The following is a 20993-nucleotide window of genomic DNA, read 5'->3' as shown; positions in this document are numbered from 1 at the left end:
CAAAAATATCGCATAAATACAGCTTCATATAAAACTTAACATAAGTGAATTGAAGAAAATTTCTCTCATTGAATGTGCAGAAGCGGTAAAATAAAATTTTTACCAAACAAAATTTAAACATAAATAGAACAAGATCCAAAAAATAAAACCAACAAAATTTGACTCTATACTTCGAGTATTATAAAAATTAAATTTTTAAATAGATTTTTTGTGATACAAGGAATTATTAATATATTTTAATTATGCTCTTTATAATATTTTTATTTAAAACTTATGCCTTCCAGTTAGCCCAGGTCTTGATTTCATTGTACAAGTTGTTACCGGGACATTCGGTGGAACCAACTTGACGATGTCCATAAACAGTGTAGCTAGATGATACATAGCCTTTGCTGACCAAATAAGCAATCAATTCCTTAGCCTTGGCGATTTGAGTGGCGGTAGGTTTATAGTTATTATAGTCACCAATGAACATAATGCCATAAGATTTGCTGTTCCAGTTGGTAGCGTGTGCACCCATAACACCAGCACCGCGGCCCTCATAAATGTTACCATCAGCACCAATACCGTAGTTGTAACCAATATCGGCCCAACCTAAGGAATCCATGTGGTATGATTGCATGTTACGCATTTGTTGTTTGCAGGTATCCATGGTGCTGCAGTAAGCGCCAGCTGAGTGGTGGATGACTACATAGCTTAAACCAGTGGCAAGATAGGATTTTGAAGTAGCAGCACGTCCACCCCATTCAGACTTACTGATGATGGTGATACCAAAAATGCCATTGGCACCTTACAAAAAAATTATAATTAATTAAAAAATTATAATTAGTTAAAAAATTAGTTAGTTCTTGAACTTTTAAACACACATTAATTTAAAAATTAACTTAATTTATATATACAAAATAAATATAAAATTAATATATTTTTTTAATAAAATTTTTATATGACATTATCAGCACTACTAAGTACTATTTATTTATATTTGTAATATTATTTTTTTACTTCATATTTAAAATGTATTAATATATGTTAATGTTTCAAATATTCATATACTTTTATAAATACATTCATTATTTATATTAAATTTTAACTGTTACGTTTATTGTACTTTTCCTTCATACCACATTGAATAAATTATTTCTGTTCATTATTTTATTATTTTTTTTTATTGTTTTCATTTATTTTTGTTATTTTAATTTTAATATTCTTTAATTGTATTATTTTTTTAAAATTTTTTTTATTTTTATTTTCTTTATTTTTTATTTTTATTTTCATCTTTTTATTTTTGTTTCATTTTATTTTTATTTTCTTTAATTTTTTTATTTTTATTTTCTTTAATTTTTTTTATTTTTATTTTCTTTAATTTTTTTTATTTTTATTTTATTTATTTTTTTTTATTTTTATTTTCTTTGATTTTCTTTAATTTTTTTAATTTTTTTTATTTATTTTGTTTAATTTTTTTTATTTTTATTTTATTTATTTTTTTTATTTTTATTTTATTTATTTTTTTTATTTTTATTTTATTTATTTTTTTTTATTTTTATATTCTTTAATTTTTTTAATTTTTTTTATTTATTTTCTTTAATTTTTTTTATTTATTTTCTTTAATTTTTTTTTTATTTTTATTTTCTTTAATTTTTTTTTTGTTTTTATTTTCTTTAATTTTTTTATTTTTATTTATATTTTTTTTTATTCATTTTATCTATTTGAATTTTTTTAATATAACTATAGGTCACAAGTTTATTAATCGTTTACCTTTTTATTTATGTAATATAAAAGTTATTATTTAGTTTACTTTTTTATTATAATTGATATTGTTTATAAATTATATTTTTATCATTAATATTTATATCTTTATATATATATTTAGCATAAATTCTTTTGAAATTAAACTCTTTCAAAATTTATATTTTCTAATTTATTTTATATTTTATTGATTTATGTCAATTATCATGAAAAAATGTATTATATATTAACACTTCAATATAATATAGCACATAAATTAAACCGTATTATATTTATTTTTATTTTTGTTTTTATTTATTCGTTCAATTGTTTTTTATTACTTATTATATTTTTTTGTTAAATTTTTGATTTTAGTTACATAAATATTAACACTTTTTTTATATTTTGTAATTTTATATTATTAATTTTTTATTAAAAACAACTTACAGCACAAAACTGCGAGGAGGGCGAGGAAGAACTTCATTCTGTTTAAATAAGTTTAAATAAACTGTTTTTTAAAGACAATAAAGCAGTATTTATATACTAATCACGGGACATCTTCCAATAATAATACAAAAAATAATCTCAAGCTTTAATTAATATATTTTCCGAGTTCTCATAATTTTGTTATCACCGACTGCGTGTCTTTTTGATAATCTTTTAACCGAGTTCTTAAGGCGCAAATCTAAATATATTATCAAAAAGTTATTTTTATGCGTAATATCCAAATATTTTATGTATTTCTAGACAGCTGTGGTCTCTAGAAGAAAATAACATATTTAAGATAACAAAATCGATTACTTATCGGTTAAAACTGAACGGATAACAAAATTAATTAAAAACTGTACTTTGCTGCGTATACGTTACAGTAAAATCAAATAATTAATTTTTTTTTAATATTTTAATGGAATATAGTTTCATTTTTATTTTTAATAAATAATTTAATAACAAAACTTAAAATTTAATTAATTTTTATTAATAAAAGTGGAGAAAAAAGTTTTCAAGATTTAGTCTTGTGTAGCAAATATCATAAATTTTTCATTTAGAAAAACAAAGTCCATACTGTTACTGGGAACGAATAATTTTGGTTGTTATTTGACATTCCTAATTACTATTTAATAATAAAATTGCTTATTGATGCAGATTTAAATATGTAATATATACATATGTAATAGATATGTACTCTTATATACATGTTTGCATATTGCGTTATGTTAATAACACAAGAATATTTCTCAACTAGTAACAGTAATAGTTTTGTGTTTATTAGAAATAATATCTTTTCAAATATTTTATCTATTAAAAACAATTTAAAAGTTTTTATGTAGAGTCAGATTTTCTATCTTCGGCATTTATGTTTTAGAAATTTTTCCGGAAAAAATTGTAAGTTTCTCATGATTAATATACATATCTCATTATATACAGCTGCTTATAAATATAAATACAAGTATTTTGTACAAAAATCTCCATAGATGATATTGGATATGTTTGCATTGCTTCAATATTGTTTGTAATCTAATGAGTGCAATAACAACTCCAAAACAATCCGATTATTTTCAGCATTTACATATAAAATATTTTTTTCCCAAAGAATCTACAACTTTTCAATATTTATACAGCTGCCTAAGTCCTCTGCGTAGGAAAGCATCTTTACCGTGCACCAAGAGATAACCATGAATATAAAGACGACGAGTATGTTGTACGAGAACCTCAAAGAATGCTATTAGATTATTGGATATTCACATCGCTGCTGTTACATATATTCACTCTAGTCTTTGTAACGTACAGAAGGTGTGGATTAATAACCGTTCTTGGACTTGCACCATTTTTTCGGACTATCGACCTATAAGTCAGTATTATTATAGCTCTGACAATTTCTGTGTAAATCCACCGCAATTCTTTAAGTACATGCTCTCAATCTTACCCTGCGTTTAATTCAAATTTAATTCGTGACCTTTCTTGCGATTTTTGCAAGATTGTTTCTAATTGTTTTTAAAAAGCGGACAAGTTTTAGAAGCTCAAGATTTTATTTTTTTATGAATTAAATACTGTTGACATTCTCACTGGAATTCTATTCAGTCGAACATTTAAGTACTAATTCTTAACAAATTTAAATTGTAGTTAAATTTAATCACATAAAGTTTCTATACATTTTTCTCTGCAGATTCCAAATATTTTCCAATTATTCCAAATTTTATTTTTCTTCATTCTCCCTAGAAAGAAATTTTCCTATTCGATACAAGTTTCTCCTGAGGAAAGTTGTTGCCATAAAATTTGTAAAGAACTAAAAGTCAAAAGTTTTGAACATCAATATTCGCAACACTTCCAGTTCTTCTCCACAAATATTTATATTTCAAAATAAAATAAAATAAAAGAAAAACAAATTAAACAAAAAAAATAAATACGCAACTACTTAAGTATTGAATTTTGCATTTAATTAATTAAAATTTTTGATGAAAAATTATAAAACGGATAAGTGCAATAAATGCAAAGACAAAGTTTTGCTAGAAGAAATTTGCGGAACACCCCTAATTCGCTCGAGATGAAGCATCTGGATTATTTTCCATTTATAGAAGGAGTCACTTGCATTTGAAACTAAAATTAATAAAATTTGACCATTAAAACTAAAAATTAACCTTATATTAAAAATTATAATAAAAGCTAATATTAATATTGATTTGTAACTAATGTAAGAGCCGAACCTAATTGAAATTAATTTGAGATTGAACAATCACATCTTATTTTTACTGTTGTCTCCTACAATTTGGTTGAGAATAACCTACTACCAAATTGTACTAGGTTTTGTTTTGTGAAATGATGCCAAAGATTAATTAATCTTTAATTTATTAAAGAATATTAAAGAACAAGGATGAGTGCAATAATATCATCAGAACAGCACTGAAATTTTAAAATTTAAATTTTAGTTTCCGATAGTTCACCCAATAGTTTATCGAATATAATAATCAATATGAGTAAGGATAGTACACCACTTTACCGAAACCTACATGAGCCTATACATTTATTTTTTTTATATTTTTGCATTTTACTTTTCAATAGTGCCAAAGGATAATAAAAAGTTTGTAAATATATAGTTAATCTTGAGCCTTTTCCGAGTTAATGCATCTAAGCACTCTGATAGTTTGGGGGTTTCAGCAGAGTCCCACCCTTCTTACTGACTAATTTATGTGTTCTTCAAAAGCTTCGTGATTATTTGATGACTTATTTAAGATCTGTGTACCGCCCCGTGCGGTTAGTAATTATTCTGAGAATAGATAGAGCTAAATAGGCCAGCCTGTCGGTTTTCTCGAACAGCATCAGGGCTCTGTCCGTTATGTATTTTTTGACCTGGCCTATTCTAAGGTCTCTTAACATGTCTTTTGTGCAGATGTCACTTTGAAGAGTGTTCGGAGAGCCTGGCTTTGATCAACTTGCAGCTGCTGGATAGTAGAGTTTGCAGCTTTGTTATACGCGGCACACCTATAGAGTAGTGTTAGTCCGATTATCTGGCTAGAGATCAACTTTCTGTTCTTCACGCTAAGGTTATTGTGTTGGAAAAGTGATTGTAAGCAGTAAATTAATTTAGTTAAATATTTGGCAATTAAGGTCTTTCAGTTTATATATTTCAATTTTATCATTTTATTTTTAATGAGTATTATGATTTTTTTTAACTGCATAAGAACTATTTTAATATCGATAACTATGATTTAACAGCTGACAATTGTTCCCAGTAAGGTTTGGTAGTTCATCATAAATCGTTAGAACAACATTTCCAAATTGTAAACATTAACTTTGAAAAAAATGAATTTGTTCACGAAGTTCATAGAGCACTTCGTCCATTTTTCGGTCAACATAATCCACCTAGTGGGCAAGCAATTCGTGCAGTTATTGATCATTTTCGCACTAATTTTATTCTTCTGGATTCAAAACCATCAACAATAGACCATTTGGTGCGGTTTACATACTGGCGGCATCATTGATCCTAATTTCTTTCGAAATGAGGAAGAAGCTGCCGATACGGTAAATGATGAACGTTACGGTTTTCAAAAATTAGTTAAACATCGACAAAGTTTGGTTCCAACAAGAACCAAGTTCCATGTGCAACTTGCCATACAGCGTGCTTAACAAACGATTTATTGCGAAATCAATTTGGTGACAACTTTATTTAACTCCTTGTTAAAGCGATTTGACGCCTTTTGATTATTTTTTATAGATCTATAGAATAGAATAGAATAGAATAAAAATAAACAGGGTACAAAGACAGGATAAGACATTTCGCTTTTGAATGAAAGCCAGCATGTCAGCCGCTGATGACCTCTTAATGTCAAAGGGGAAGAGTAGATCTCGACCCAGTGACCTCCTCTTGACCCAAATCAAGGCCATATGGATCTATGTTAAGTCATTAGTTTATCCCGACAACCGACAAACCAGCAACTCTTGCAGCATTGGAAACCAATGTTCATGTCACCATTGACGATTGATGCCATATGGTCACATTTATTGCAAAAAAAGTCAAAAATTTGACTGATAGAATGGAGTCGTGTAGCTCGTACCCGCGGCAGACCTATGCCGGAAATCATATTTAAAAAATAAATGCCTTGAAATTATTATAATGATTGATTATAATGATAAAATTTCATTCTAAAAATACTTCTGTCTTATATTATTATTTTAAGTACTCATGCAGCTAAAAATCACCAGCTATATCATATATGATTAATTGCGCTAAAAGTAATTGTAAATCTACTCAAATTAGGAATCAGAATTTTAATATATTCTTTAATATCCAAGAGCTGTCCAAAAAACTTTTAAAGTTACTTTATGATGACCACAATCTTAAGAAGTAAATATTCCTTTTTTACTGGAAATACTTTAAAAGTCCGTTGAAATCTGACAAGAATTTTGGATGAAAAAAAATTTTAAGATTTAATTAGTCAAGAAAAACAAAATTTTGCTTTTATATAAAAGTTGTTATCAAAAAAAATTTTTATTTTCATTTTCAAAAATATTAATTAATTTTGACGTTTAAAACTTTCGATTGTTTTATTTGAGGATATTTAATAAGTAAACTTTTCTCAAATAGTCAGTATTTTATAAGTTCAGTTTTGAAACAAAATATCTCAAACATTTCAATGAAATAATTTCAAAGTTTATATTTTTAATTTATTTTGTTTTTTTATGCAATTTAAACTTGAAATTATGAGTAAGTTTTGCCAGAAATTTTTAAACTTTTATTATTGAAAACATTTAAACTTTCGAGTCAAGTAATTTTTGCTCAACAAATTTTACACTTTGATAATTTCAATAAATTTCATCTTATATGTTTATAGGTTTTTATTGATAAATATTATTTCAATATAAAAAGAAATTTTTGTCTCTAGAAAGTTTTAACGAACTTCTGTAAAGAGAACTCAAAAGTTTTGATATAATCCATCATTTTCGGCTACCTTAACATAGAATAATTCATTAAGGAAATAAACAAAAAATTCTTTTGAAGATAAAAATGTGAAGGAAAAAAGTTCGAAATATTTAACAGCCTCCCTTGATGCTTTAACAAACTTTGAGCAGAAAAATTTATTCTCGTCTTAATTGAAATTTTAATTTGACTACTTTGCAAAAGTTTTATACTAATCATCAATAATTGTTTATCTAGTTTATTATGTATAATTTGGGGATGTAATTTTATGTGGTTTTAGGTTATATGCGTATCTCAGAAGTGATATTTTAGTGAGAGTAAAAAACGGGAACGTAACAAATTTAATTAAGTTTTTTTAGATTTAATGTAATCTCAATAAGGATAATAATTAATTCAATTTAATTTAGTTGATAAAAAATATTTTATTTTTATCAAGTGGATAATTAGTAGTTGCATTATTCTAGGTGACCCTGTGTCAAACGAATCAGTTCAAAATTGCCGATTTTACAGACCAGATACAGTTTGGTCTAGTTGGATTATATTAACGGATTTTTGATAAAGATTAATACAAGTTTAAAAACAAATAAAATTAGAAGAGGCACAATGTGCCATTGAAAAACTTGAAAGGATTTTAAATCATAATGCCTTTCTTGTCATAATTTCAATATTTCAAAATATTTATATTAATAAATGAATATATTAACAAATGAGTATTTTCATATTAATAATAATAGAAACATTTAATAATTTAAGCGTAGGTTATGACACGGTTTCCATTTAAAATGTTATTAAAGTATCTATGTTAGTACATAGTCACTTTTTAGATCTATTTTATTGTTTTCTAATGCTGTAGAAATAGAAAACAACTCTGAATAAGCACGCAATTAGACTACTCTTGAAGAAGATATCAGAATGAGAACATAGATGAAAGAATTGAGTATGTGTCATGGCACTGTTTGGCTCTTCCCTGAAAAAGGGATAGCTCGAGAGCAGATTTCAATTTACAGGAATTAGCAAATCTAGATACAGCTGGCCCAACAAAATTTTTAATGTGTCTATTGAAAACCTGATGACTCCGCTAGACATCTGCATAGTTAAGAAGCAAATTTTCCCATTCACATCACAACGGGCTCTTGGCCTCTATGAGTCCAAATACATTTGTGATGAAACTTACACAACAATAGTTATGATCTATCTGAATATGTATGATTTTAATAAAAATGACCAGACATAGAAAGCTTATATAAATCTCTCCAACAGTGACTAAGAAATGATTAAAGTTTTAAAAATAATAGCTGGATTAGACTTAACTATGGCTATGATCCCAAAATTAGGAATAAAGTCTTAAATTCACTTTCAATACTTTCACAGTACTTTCACTCTGCAGCCTCACACATCATTAAATGTAAGTGGAACTTTATGTAACGTGAACTTATGAAACATTATTTATAGTCCACCATAATTTACTCTAGACCATGGTGGACTACTGTCAATTGTAAATGCCACAGAAATTTATATATAGTCTAATGCAGTGCTATCAAGAGCATTTTCTTATTAATCACTTAGTTATTATGATATATGATCATTTATTTTTTTTTAAATTAATGTGTAAATAGAAATAAAAATAAATGAAAGTAAATATAATTAACAAAATATTGTAATATAAATATATAAATATATAATAAAAATAATGAAATAGAATAAAAATAAAATAAAAATAATAAATAATAATAATAATAATAAAATAAAATAAAATAAAATAAAATAAAATAAAATAAAATAAAATAAAATAAAATAAAATAAAATAAAATAAATAAAATAAAAATAAAATAAAATAAAATAAATATAAAATAAAATAAAATAAAATAAAATAAAATAAAATAAAATAAAATAAAATAAAATAAAATAAAATAAAATAAAATAAAATAAAATAAAATTAAAAAAATAAAATATAATAGAATAAAATAAAATTAAAATAAAATATAATAAAATAAAATTAAAATAAATTAAAATAAAAATAGTAACATAAAGTAAAAATTTGAAAATATAGTAAGAATATTAATATAAAATAAAAATATTAAAATAAAATAAAATTAAATAAAACTAAAAAAAATTTTTAAATTTTGCATGAATTCATTAATCCAACTGTCATATAAGTAGTCTAGTATTCCTTTAAGTTTCAACTTTCTAGAACTTTCTCTGATGCTTGCATATTAAGTAGGAATATAATATATAAAAATAAAATATTTAAAAGTGTATATATCAAAGAGACTAAAATTTTGTCACTTTAAGTGAAATAATGAAGCTGAAATTACAACAAAAATGTTAGGCGTTGAGTTAACTACAAAACAAAAATAAAAACTTTTTCCACACGAGCCAAGAAAAAAGCCAAGAAAGAAAAACTTTTTCTTTAGTAAATTGAAATCGTTGGCATCATCATCAGTGACAATTGCTTGACACATCTTTTGGGCAACATACTGAGATAAGCTGCACCAAAGTACCAAAGTACCAAGTAAGAAGAGAAGTTGAGACGCAGTAAATGTAACAGTTTTAAGGTTTATATACTTTCTGCCAATTTAGCAGTAAATTTTCTTTAACGAAGATAAACTCACAGCTCAAGGCGTTTTAGTTCTTATTTAAGTTGATAGAAAGGAGCAGAGCAGAACTGGTAGAAAGCACATACTATACATAGAGCGACTGCACGTGTGTCTAAAGACAAAAGCCAACTAACGAAAGTATTAATTATATATAAGCCGGGAAGGAGTAAGCACAGGCTCAGCATTCAGTTCAGCTCAGTTCAGTTCAGTTCAAAAGATTACAATGAGGAAACTCAACATGGGAAACTCATAATGTAGTTAGGAGGGAGTATGGAGAGCAATAGTAAAGCAATTGAGAAAATGTAGTTCGTTGCAGAAAAGTTTTATTGGCAAAAGTTTATTTGTGTTCGTTGTCAATATTTTCACTGCTTTTCCTTACAATTGCTTTAATACCTACAAATGAAAAGACAAGGATCAAAACAAAGTTGACATTTGTGTGATTAAAGGAAATAGTAAGGTCAAAGCTTATAATTGATTACCTAATATAATTACTGAGAAAAAATGTATTTTCTGAAGATAATTCCTTCCTGCTTATTTTCACTTTTTAAGCAAATAAATTTCGTACTGCAGTACGTCAGTTTTTTTTAGCTGATTTACACTAATTGACGTTAATTTTCTTTACAGATTAATTTTATCAACTAAAAGGGGATTTTCACAATTTATACAGAAATTTTTTTATTGTAAATTGAGTCAAATGTATGACATAAACTTTTTATAATACAATTTTAATTAGTTTAAATAACAAAAATAATTTCAGAGATTAAACTCTTTGTTAATTTTTTTGTAATTATAATCAGAGATTTTATTTCTTTTTAAAAAAAGTATAATAAAAATAACTAACTAGCGTGTTTGTATATAATACTTAATTGTAATCTAATTGTAATAAGTATAAATTACGTCAGTAATAATGAATACTTAAACATGATCTAAGTCAGTATTGAGACTTAAGTTATGACTATGAAATCGGCTTTCAGTATCTCAAAAATATCTTATATCATGTATCAGTTGAATATTCCTTAATTTGGACATTATAACTTAATATATATGGCTTCGAAATATTTTTCTTACTTTAAAGAAATATTACATGTCCTCATTCCAGAATCCAACTGTTACTTTCTATGATATATTATATTTATATTTAATAATAATGATTTTTTTACATTTTCTTTCTCTAATAACCAATATAATTCCTATTAACTTTGAGTGACTTTCACATGCTTTTCTAGGTATCGACAAATTTCTTCTTCGGTAGCTTTGAACAGAGGCGATACTGTAATCAATGAAGTTCTCACACACTTCATCCTTAGCTCTAATAACCGAAGAATAACCTTTTTTTCACATATAAAATTACCTAAACTCATTGAATTTTTGCAGTAAAAACATTGTTCCAATATATATAAAAATTTTTGTTTTGTAATGTAATTTCCCATATAATTTGAAACAAACCGGCAACCCTCTCGTTTGACAGTCGATGATGACAGGCAGCCATCTTGTGAGAAGTCAGTCGGGTATTGACATTCGTACAGTATGTTACAGTTAAATTTTGATAAAATGTTTTGAGTGAAATAGAATAATTAAATTAAATATTAAAAGATTGCTGACAGTAAAGTATCTATATATGTAAAACTATTACTTAATTTCATTATATTGATTATTTTATGGATTATGGTATAGATATGAATTTCTTTTGTAACTTAAATATTATTTCATTTGTTATATATCGCTAACAAAACAAATTTATTTTACTATATATGTAAAATATAGTTCCACATTATATGTTTATATTAGTAAAGTTTCAAGAACAGCCCAAAACTATGCATTAGTATTTACATGAAATAAAAATATATTCGCCACATTATTATAGAAGCCACTGTACACATTATTTCAAAAATAAATTTTTTGACTACAAAATTGAAATTGATAAATAAATATTTATTGATATCAATATTTAGTAAATCTTGAGTAAATCAAAATGAAACAAAAAGTATATAAAAATTAAGTTAAATTATGAAAAAATATGTTATATGATACTTTGTTAAAAATTTTTATTATTAAACAAATAAATTGGAATAAAAATAAACGTAAAATAAAATAATATAAAAAAAAAATACAAATGAAATAAAATAAGATAACATAAAACTAAAATAAAATAAAATAATATAAAAATAAAAATAAAATAATATAAAAATAAAATAATATGTAACTGAAATAAAATAATATAAAAGAAAGTATTATAAAATAAAATAATATAAAATTATAATAAAATATGAAATATAAAAATTTCATATAAAGTAATATAAGATAAAAAAATGTGAAATAAAATAATATAAAATAAAATAATATTAAATAAAATAATATCAAATGAAGTAATATAAAATAAAACATAATAAAATCACACCAAAGATATTATTTGAAACAGAATAAGTTACGAAGGGATGTTTTTTGACTAATAATTAATCTCACAAAACACATGTCAAATATAGTGGAAATAATTCAGAAATCAAGAGTTTTAGACACACTTTCAGCGGTTATTATATTTTTAAAACTAACAACAAAAACATCAAATTAAACATTAATATTTGCAGTGACAGTGATGTTTCGGAATGTAGTAAACTACAACAACAAAAATTCTTTTTGTATTATTTTTAATTAATTGAATTTTTTGGGGCAACCATACAGCTATTTCGGGTATTGCCCATGTCAGTGGTCGAATATTAATATTATTGAATAAACCAAACCATTAAATTATGGTTTTTTATATTTAACACAAAGTTTTCTCAGTCTTAATTGAACTGAAAAATGTAACTAATTTATTAATATTTCAAATAGAGACACCAACAAAGAATGGACATTGGCTTATATACTTTTCACACAACCTACAATTGTCAGGATATGAATTCGAAATATTTAATTACCTACCCAAAATACAGAACATTACTATCAAAATTTTATCACAAATCTTTAATCTTAATCCAATTTAGATAATACTTTTATGATAAAAAAGGCTTTGTAAAAAGGCAGTTCCTTTTCTAGGTAGGTAGTACTGACATTTGTATCTAATTTTATGCCAATATCGACATTTGTACAATTGATTATGGACTACAAAAATTTAATTTAATTTTTTTTCAAGCATCTAATTTTATTGAACCTAAAAGTAACATTAAATAATACATATATGGGCAGTGAAATTTTTGACCATAACAATTTTGTAGAAGGGGTTCGATGACAATGTATATTACAAAAAAATCTTCAATTTAAAAAATAAACTTTACCAATTATTTTCAGGATTGGTGAAAATGCTGGCATATATTTATTATATTGAAAGGGAAGTACTTTTAAGGACGTGAAATAGATTTAAAAAAATTAATAACAAAGATTTTAAAAACTATAAACAATTTCACACTATTTCTTATTTTCACTATGTCATTTTCAATGTCAAATATTGTCAGTACAATGAAAACGGGTAGTCATATGATGTCATATTCGCATTCTTGTCATGTAATGGAAACGCATTTGACACACCAGTCAATTGTAATTGCCATTTAAAACAAGTCATCACACTTCTTCTTTTTTTTCTATGTGCCTTGTTCGCTTAAAACTTTGGCTAACATGATATGAATTTTGATTTTATCTACAACCTTTTGAAAAAGTGATCTTGTACTCTTATTGAACCATTGACGTAAATTCTTCAGCCACGATAACTTTCATAGCCCAAGCCCACGTCTGCCTTCGATTCTGCCTTCAATGATTAATTTCAGTAGTCCGTACTTTTCCGGATGCCTCAAAATATGACCAAGAAAATCTAACTTTCGTCGTTTTACTGCATAACACTACTTACTGTTAATTATTTATTCATTCATTCAAGAATCGAGGCAGTTTTGTAGACAGTATCGAGGTAGTTTCTTTGACTTTGAGCTGAGTTCCTATGTACCGAACTCATTCTTAAAGTAGGCAATTTGAAGTGATTATTAGGCTAAAAGAATGAATACAGATGATCAAGAAACCGCATTTTTTTCATAATAGTTAATAATCATTTAAAGATCATCAACGAAATATTGAATTTAATTTTAATTTTTTATAGTATCAACAATCACTTCTGACATTTTAATGAGAGCTAATATATGTTAAAATATAAATAGAATTCAAAATAAAGACAATTAAAAATAAAAACTAAAACAAAATAAACATGAGTATATAATTATAATATTTATTAAAATTAATTCAAATATTACTTACCCTTTCAAAATCAAACGTAGTGAACTGAAATGAAGTAAATTAAATTAAAATCAAATGTGACTATGTACTCGTACAATTAAATACAATTTGAATAAAAGTCAAATTAAAATAAAAATCAAATTAAAATAAAATCAAAATAGATTGTTAATTGAGAAAATAATTTAAAAGTTAACATTTTAAATAATATAAATAAATACTGTGGTTCCTTAATTAATTTCCATGTACTATTTTTTGATTTTATTTTTTTTTTTAATTTAAAATTTTGGATATTTATTTATTTTTTGCAAACACTTTAATATTATTGCCTATTAAAAACTAATTGTAAAATTAAATTCTAATACAACAACAATATTTTTCGCATATTTATTCACGGGGTCAATTTCATTAGGCAAACAGGAATTTCAGCAATGAACCGCCACAAATTGCCAAAATTCAATTTTCGGATTTGAGGCGTTCACTATTCGCCACATCACCTTTGATAAGAAAATTTTGACTGATATCAGTTTTGTTACCAATCGACGTAATATTTTGTATTTTAGTAGTTGACATAAAATAATTGCTATTTTAATGAAAAAACATATTAGAAATAATTAGTATCTAACAGAAATCAATCAAATGAGATTAGATTGTTGAACTGCTGGAGTATTATTAATTGGCATTATTTATTTATTAGTTTCGCTTCGTATCGTAAAAATACTGAGACAACCCGGCGATACTTACTCAGGTAATTCTTGCTTGTGGGCTGATATTGGTGGAGCGACAAGCAACTGAGGCTTCTTAGTTAATACAGGGTATTAAAATCAGCTTCCATATTAATTGAAATTTTGAAAGGAATTTAACGCAAACTCAACGAATAATTTTGTTTTATAAATAAATTAATAAAGGCATATAAATTAAAAAGCATAGGCTTTAGTGTTTCGTTTACTTTTCGAATGATTTTACCTCCAAAAAATTTATTTATGTTTTTTATCAATTTTTTGAAGAAGAAAAATGGAAGAACTTGGGGAATTTCCTAATCATAGTTAAAAATATAATTTAAAAAAAATAATACTTTATTTAATTAAAATGTGCATGTTTTATCAAATATTGTTATAGAACTAAGTTGATAAAACAAAATTTATTTGATACTCTATCTGAATACGAAATGATATCACAATAATTTGATATTAAAAGATAATGAAGAACAGGATTATAGCACAAGGTGCGTTTATTCTTTGTGGCACACTCTTCTAAAGTATAGCATTTCATTGTACTAAATACTTATTATTATTATAATGACAGCACCACTTTGTATTAAGATTCACATAAGACCACGACATTGACAACACCATTTAAGTCTGAACCGTGTAAAATCAACTTCTATGCGATCATTCTAACATCACTTCTTTAAAAGGCTACGCTACTAGCTAAAGTAATGTTTTTCTTTTCGTTCTTATAGAATCTTCTAATGGTTGAAAAAACTTGCTATCGGATCGAATCAGATGGCATAAATTGGTTGAGGAAGCACTGGACCTCTCAGGACTGTTGTGCTAAGGAAGAAGAAGAAGGGACTTCTGCTGGTGACAGCGCGTTTAAAGCAAAACCAGTTCAATAATTTAGCCCACGAATTGAATTCTGAAGAATATATATTATTTTCTTCTCATGTAATTTTAAGAATTACTTTTTGTTTTATAATATCAAATTAAATTCTAAATCTAAATCTGTAAATCATCAAATTCTCAGGATATGTTCAAAAATGCTGTTATGCATTGGCTTTTTTCTGGTGAATTCCGGAGATATTGCTGAATCATAGAATGTAATTACCTAAACCCAAGCTGATATTAGCGGTTACTCAGTTAATTTTAATAACTGGCATATCGCAACATTAAAATAATTTCTATTGATCAAATAGAAATAAATCTCACTAAATGATATGATATAGAATTTTCACATAGATTGTTGATCTTTAACATCAGACTAATGCTCCAACTTGTCCTTGAACAGGTGTAACATCAAAAAAATTTTTGACATCTGTATATTTTTGAGATAAAATTTATTTATTTATTTTTTTTGTTCGTTTAATTTTCTGTTTTCAATTCTATTTGATGGACTCTTTCCATTAAGTAGAAACTGTTCAGTCTGTGATCGGATCACCTTCAGAATTGATTGGTATAAATGCTTTCTTCAAACAGTCTAAAATATGTTAAGCTTTTACTACACAAGTTTTTATCTAAGTACTGTCAAGTCTACTTAATTAAGACTGATATGCGATTTTTTTTATTAACTTTTTAATTGACCTTCCGCAAGGAATAGTAAGTTAGGTGATGTGATGTCATCGTGTGTAGAAATTTCTTGTTTTGTTTGGTTTGGTACAAAATAGACCTAAACAGACTTATATTTCAAGATTATACTTATTCCAAAGTTAAAAAATTTATAATACATATTCTAAATTATCTGTATATCATAATTATTTTAATAATAAATGCGATTTGATTTTCTACAAATATTTTCTATAATTTCTTTACTGACTTACATCATATTTTTAATTATTTTGTTAGTAATATTTAACATTGTTAGATAGTATTATTTATTTTAATGTTTTTAATATTCTGTTTTTATTTATTATTTTACAACTAAACGATTTTAAATTAAAAACACTATATTATACTATATATTATGTTATGTACTATATACTAAATAGAATACTATATACTAAAATATATGTTGTTATAGTTGCCACTTATATGACACTTTTTTCATCTAATTTTTTAAAATGGGTTTTTAATCATTTTTAATGTTCCTTTTCGTGCAATACATTTTTTACCCTTTTATTGTATGTTCTTTTTTCATATATTCAAATTCCTTTTCTATATCTATGACTGTGCCAACTATAGACACTGTAAGCACTTCCCTTATTCTGTTTTTAATGTAACCACTAGATCCGCTATACTTATTACATCTATTTTAGCAGCGCAAAAATATATAATTTGTGACCACAATATACCCCTGATCTGCTTCGAACTCAGCATCTACATATCAAGTTGTTCCAAGTCTTAGAAGAAAACCGCCCAAACAGTTTAGGAACTAAACAGATGTCTGCACAACTTTTGCAACATTCCACTATACAATCATGTATTAGAAATCCATTCTGCAATGTATATTCTGCGAGATTTCCATCCCTTTTTTTCGATTTATATTAAACCGTCAAATTATGTGCGGTAACAAACTAATTCCGATCTTTTTGATCCTGTTATGTACTGATTTACTGATTTTGTTTATATAAACGATAACGCTGACCTATGGTTGGAATATGGTTCCAACTATAGGTCCTTTCGCATTGATGGAAAATCTGCTAAAACATTATTTTTAAGACATTGTTTTAATGGATTCTCGCAGTCACACACTGAGACTTTGAAGCTTTCTACCTATTCGAAAAAAACTGTTTTCTATGTATTTATTTCTTTTCTGTCTTTCTATCGCTTCTACATATTTTATTTCAAAACCACTACTCACAATTTCTGTGTTCTTTCTTTTTCTATCCTTATTGCCTTATCCTTTCTAATTTTTTTTTTTTTTTTGATTTCTTAGTTTGTCTTTTTTTTTGTTTTTTGTATGTCTTTTAATCAATTTTTTGTTAATAGTAATTTATATATTTTCTCTTTCTTTTTCATCATCTGACTTACTTATATTCTATCTTAATACTTCTTCCTATTCTATTTTAATATTAATTACATAGCATTTGCTTATCTGTCTTCTGTTTAAGTTAAGAATTTTTTTATTTATTCAATTTTGCACTAAAAGAGAGAGTGACAGAGAAGATATCTTTACCATATATATCACAAAGAAAAATCCCAATTTTTTTCAAATTTCCTTAATGCATATTGTTTGCTTACTCGTTTTATTTTAATGCATAATTACCAATTTGAACGTCCTCCTAAGTAAAAAAAAGAGCAAAGTTTAAGGAAAAATCACACGATGTTTAACAAAAACTCCGAAAAATCCCCACTGAAATAAGCTATTAAAATTATTTGCAAAAAAGTTTCGTATACAGCACAGATATTTAAATTTACGGCGCTATAACTCAAAACTGATTTGTTACAAATGACTTTACATAAACATAATAAAGCAATTTCTTTAATGCAACAAAAAAATTTTGCGGTTATTACTAAAAACAACTATAAGGCTTCTTTCATGAACAAAACGTGTTAATAGATTTTCCGGGGGAATTCCCAAAACTTTTTTCGAATTAAACGAAAATTACTCGTACGTCCTCTACCATAAGCAACGGCAATATAATTAAAAAATTACTTCCAAATTAAATTGTAATATATACTTTGGAATAATAAGTCGTATCACCCGGTTTAATGGGCAATAATCAAGTAATCAACCTAGATAATATGATTAACACAATTTTTTTTTGTTTTTTGAAATTTTAAATATTTAGAGTAAAATCAGCAATCAAACTGTTAAGATAAAAACCAAAACAATGACCACTGAAAGTAAATAAACAACAACAAAATTTACGGAAAAAAAGTACAAAAATGAACATTTTTTGTAGAAACAAACAGAATATCTGGAGCACCGCAGTGACCAATGCCAATGTCGAGCAGAATATAAAAATTGGAAATTCATGTTGAGCATTTAATCCGTTGCATTTCACCTGCACAGAACAACGCACGCTTAGCTAAAAATTAAAATCGAACATGACCAGAAGCGATACACAAAGTGACTATTTACAGGGGATTCCCATGATACGGAAACTGACAACAAACGAACTATTAACAGTTAAAACAGCTACAACAGCTAGAACAGCGCCAAATGCAATTTTATCTCAGTTGCTGATATCATTGAGCGTTCTGCTTTTAGCATATGGCAGCATCACAACAAGTGAGTTATCAATATCTATAATTACTGAAGTGCGGGTAACTAAAAGATAGATTTCCCTTGCATGGCTAAAATGTATAGGAAAATTTTAGCAATTATAAAGCGTAAAAACATGTATAGTGCAGTTGCATTATATGCAGTTGAATATTATACTCGCACAATTAATGCTTAAATATTAATATTTGCCTACAGCCAGTGTCAATGCAATGCTGTTTGCTGATGCAGCACCCGTCGACAGCGAAACCGCAATCAGCACGGGCAGCGGCGTAGCACGCGCATGGCGGTTGATTAAGCGCAGCGAATGGGAGGCACGAGAACCCAGCGATACCGTAAATTTCACTGGACCTGCACCATATGTCATCATACATCATTCGTACAATCCTGGCGTATGTTTAACGGAGGACGCTTGCAAGGCATCAATGCGTTCGGTGCAAAATTTTCATATGGATGAACACGGCTGGGCCGATATTGGTTACAGTTTTGCCATAGGCGCTGATGGCAATGTATATGAAGCACGTGGTTACAATGTGGTTGGAGCACATGCACCAAATTATAACAGTCAAAGCATTGGTTTATTATTAATTGGCAATTTTGTTGGTATGTTAAATGGCAGTGGCTTCAGTTTGTTTTGGGCCATTACAACTCAATTTCGATTTCGTTGCTTATATTTTATGTGTATTTGTTTTACAGAGAAACTGCCGCCGGCTCCAATGCTGCAGGTGGCACAGGACTTTATTAAATATTCAATTGAAACTGGACAGTTGCGTAAAGATTATATTCTGTACGGACATAGACAGGTGCGCGATACTGAATGTCCTGGCGCTGCACTGTACGCGGAAATTCAAAAATGGAAACATTGGCGGGAAGTTGCATAGAAACAAACATACTATTTAAGGATTAGTTCTATGTCCGAGCACTCGATGTAAATGAGATTATATAAATGAGATTACACTTAAATGAGATTAAATAAAATTGTGTCATTATTTTAATTTAATGCACATTTCAAATTATTTAAATATAGTTTGTTTTAAGACAAATATACCGAAAATTTGTTAAAAATTAAATTTAATTTGAATATTGTTTTAGTAATGTATACTGAATGATTACTCGGAAAACAATTAGTAATGGAATTCACGTAACAAATCTTAAATATAATTAAATAGAATAACTATAATTAAATATAATGAATATAATTAAATATAAAATATATAATTACATATAATAAAATATTAATTTAATACTCAAATCGAAAACTATGATAAAAGAAGCATAGTGGAGTAATACAGCATATAAGAAGAGATTGTTGCATTAACTGAATTCCATAGATGATTGTGCTACAATCTAACAACCATCAACTCAGTCTAGAGATCAAATACTCTATCGTAGAATGATAAAACCATACTGAGTGTGATACGAGAGAACAAACATGTGCTTCATAAGATTTTTAGTTCTCTACGAATTAAAAACGACTACCCTATCTGAATTTATCACAAGCTGTACGAATTTTACTAGGACAAATTTTTTCCACAATTTTAAGAAGCAGTAACTACGCTTGATATACGAGACTAGAGAATTTGCGAGCATCAGACTCACCTGGAGGTAAATGCTGCATCAGATCATGCTGCATCATATGCTCGTGCCATGAGAATGAACAATAAGGCTACAAAGAAAAAGGTATTTGAAGGGGAAATTGGAGAAAGAAGAAATAGAGAAAGACCGTGTCTCGGGTGGAGTGCTCAAGTTAAGAAGTACTAACCATACTTATTGTACTCATATAGTAATATATGAAACTAGACAATTCGCACCTTTAGCAAAGACACCTAGAGTATAGAGCCGCGTGGAGCAATCCAATGACGGCTTATTATGACGTATATAAGTAAGTAAAGTAAGGTGACGTTACCAAATATATGTAATAGTTATATAGAATAGCTCAAAAAGTACCCGGATTTTGTAAATAAAACACACAAATTTAAATTTTATTCCAAATTTATTTTATCTCCTTCAAAGTATGCTCCTTCTGAAGCGACACACATATGCCAACGCTTAACCCAATCTTTCATACACTTTTCGTAGGCCCGTGCAGGTATGGCTTTTAGTTCCTTCGGCGAATTCTCTTTTACCTATTGAATCGACTCAAAACGCTTACCACGAAAGGGCAATTT

At 26.7% G+C, this 20993-nt stretch overlaps 2 protein-coding genes across 2 annotated transcripts; one reads left to right on the top strand and one right to left on the bottom strand.

Moving 5' to 3' along the window:
* Positions 1–240: 240 nt before the first annotated feature.
* Positions 241–2263, bottom strand: LOC119683367 (peptidoglycan-recognition protein SC2-like). The gene is made up of 2 exons (XM_038097027.1): positions 2170–2263; positions 241–786 (listed from the first exon to the last, which is right to left on the bottom strand). The coding sequence occupies exons 1-2, from the start codon at positions 2204–2206 to the stop codon at positions 272–274; spliced, it is 552 nt and encodes a 183-aa protein (XP_037952955.1). The 5' UTR covers positions 2207–2263; the 3' UTR covers positions 241–271.
* Positions 2264–18401: 16138 nt separating this feature from the next.
* On the top strand, positions 18402–19798 carry LOC119684096 (peptidoglycan-recognition protein LB-like). The gene is made up of 3 exons (XM_038098045.1): positions 18402–18834; positions 19024–19428; positions 19522–19798. The coding sequence occupies exons 1-3, from the start codon at positions 18651–18653 to the stop codon at positions 19704–19706; spliced, it is 774 nt and encodes a 257-aa protein (XP_037953973.1). The 5' UTR covers positions 18402–18650; the 3' UTR covers positions 19707–19798.
* The last annotated feature ends 1195 nt before the right edge of the window (positions 19799–20993 follow it).

Source organism: Teleopsis dalmanni, chromosome 2 (assembly GCF_002237135.1).
Source record: "Teleopsis dalmanni isolate 2A chromosome 2, ASM223713v2, whole genome shotgun sequence".
NCBI classification, from domain to species: Eukaryota; Metazoa; Arthropoda; class Insecta; order Diptera; family Diopsidae; genus Teleopsis; species Teleopsis dalmanni.
This window is presented reverse-complemented; position numbering and strand designations above follow the sequence as displayed.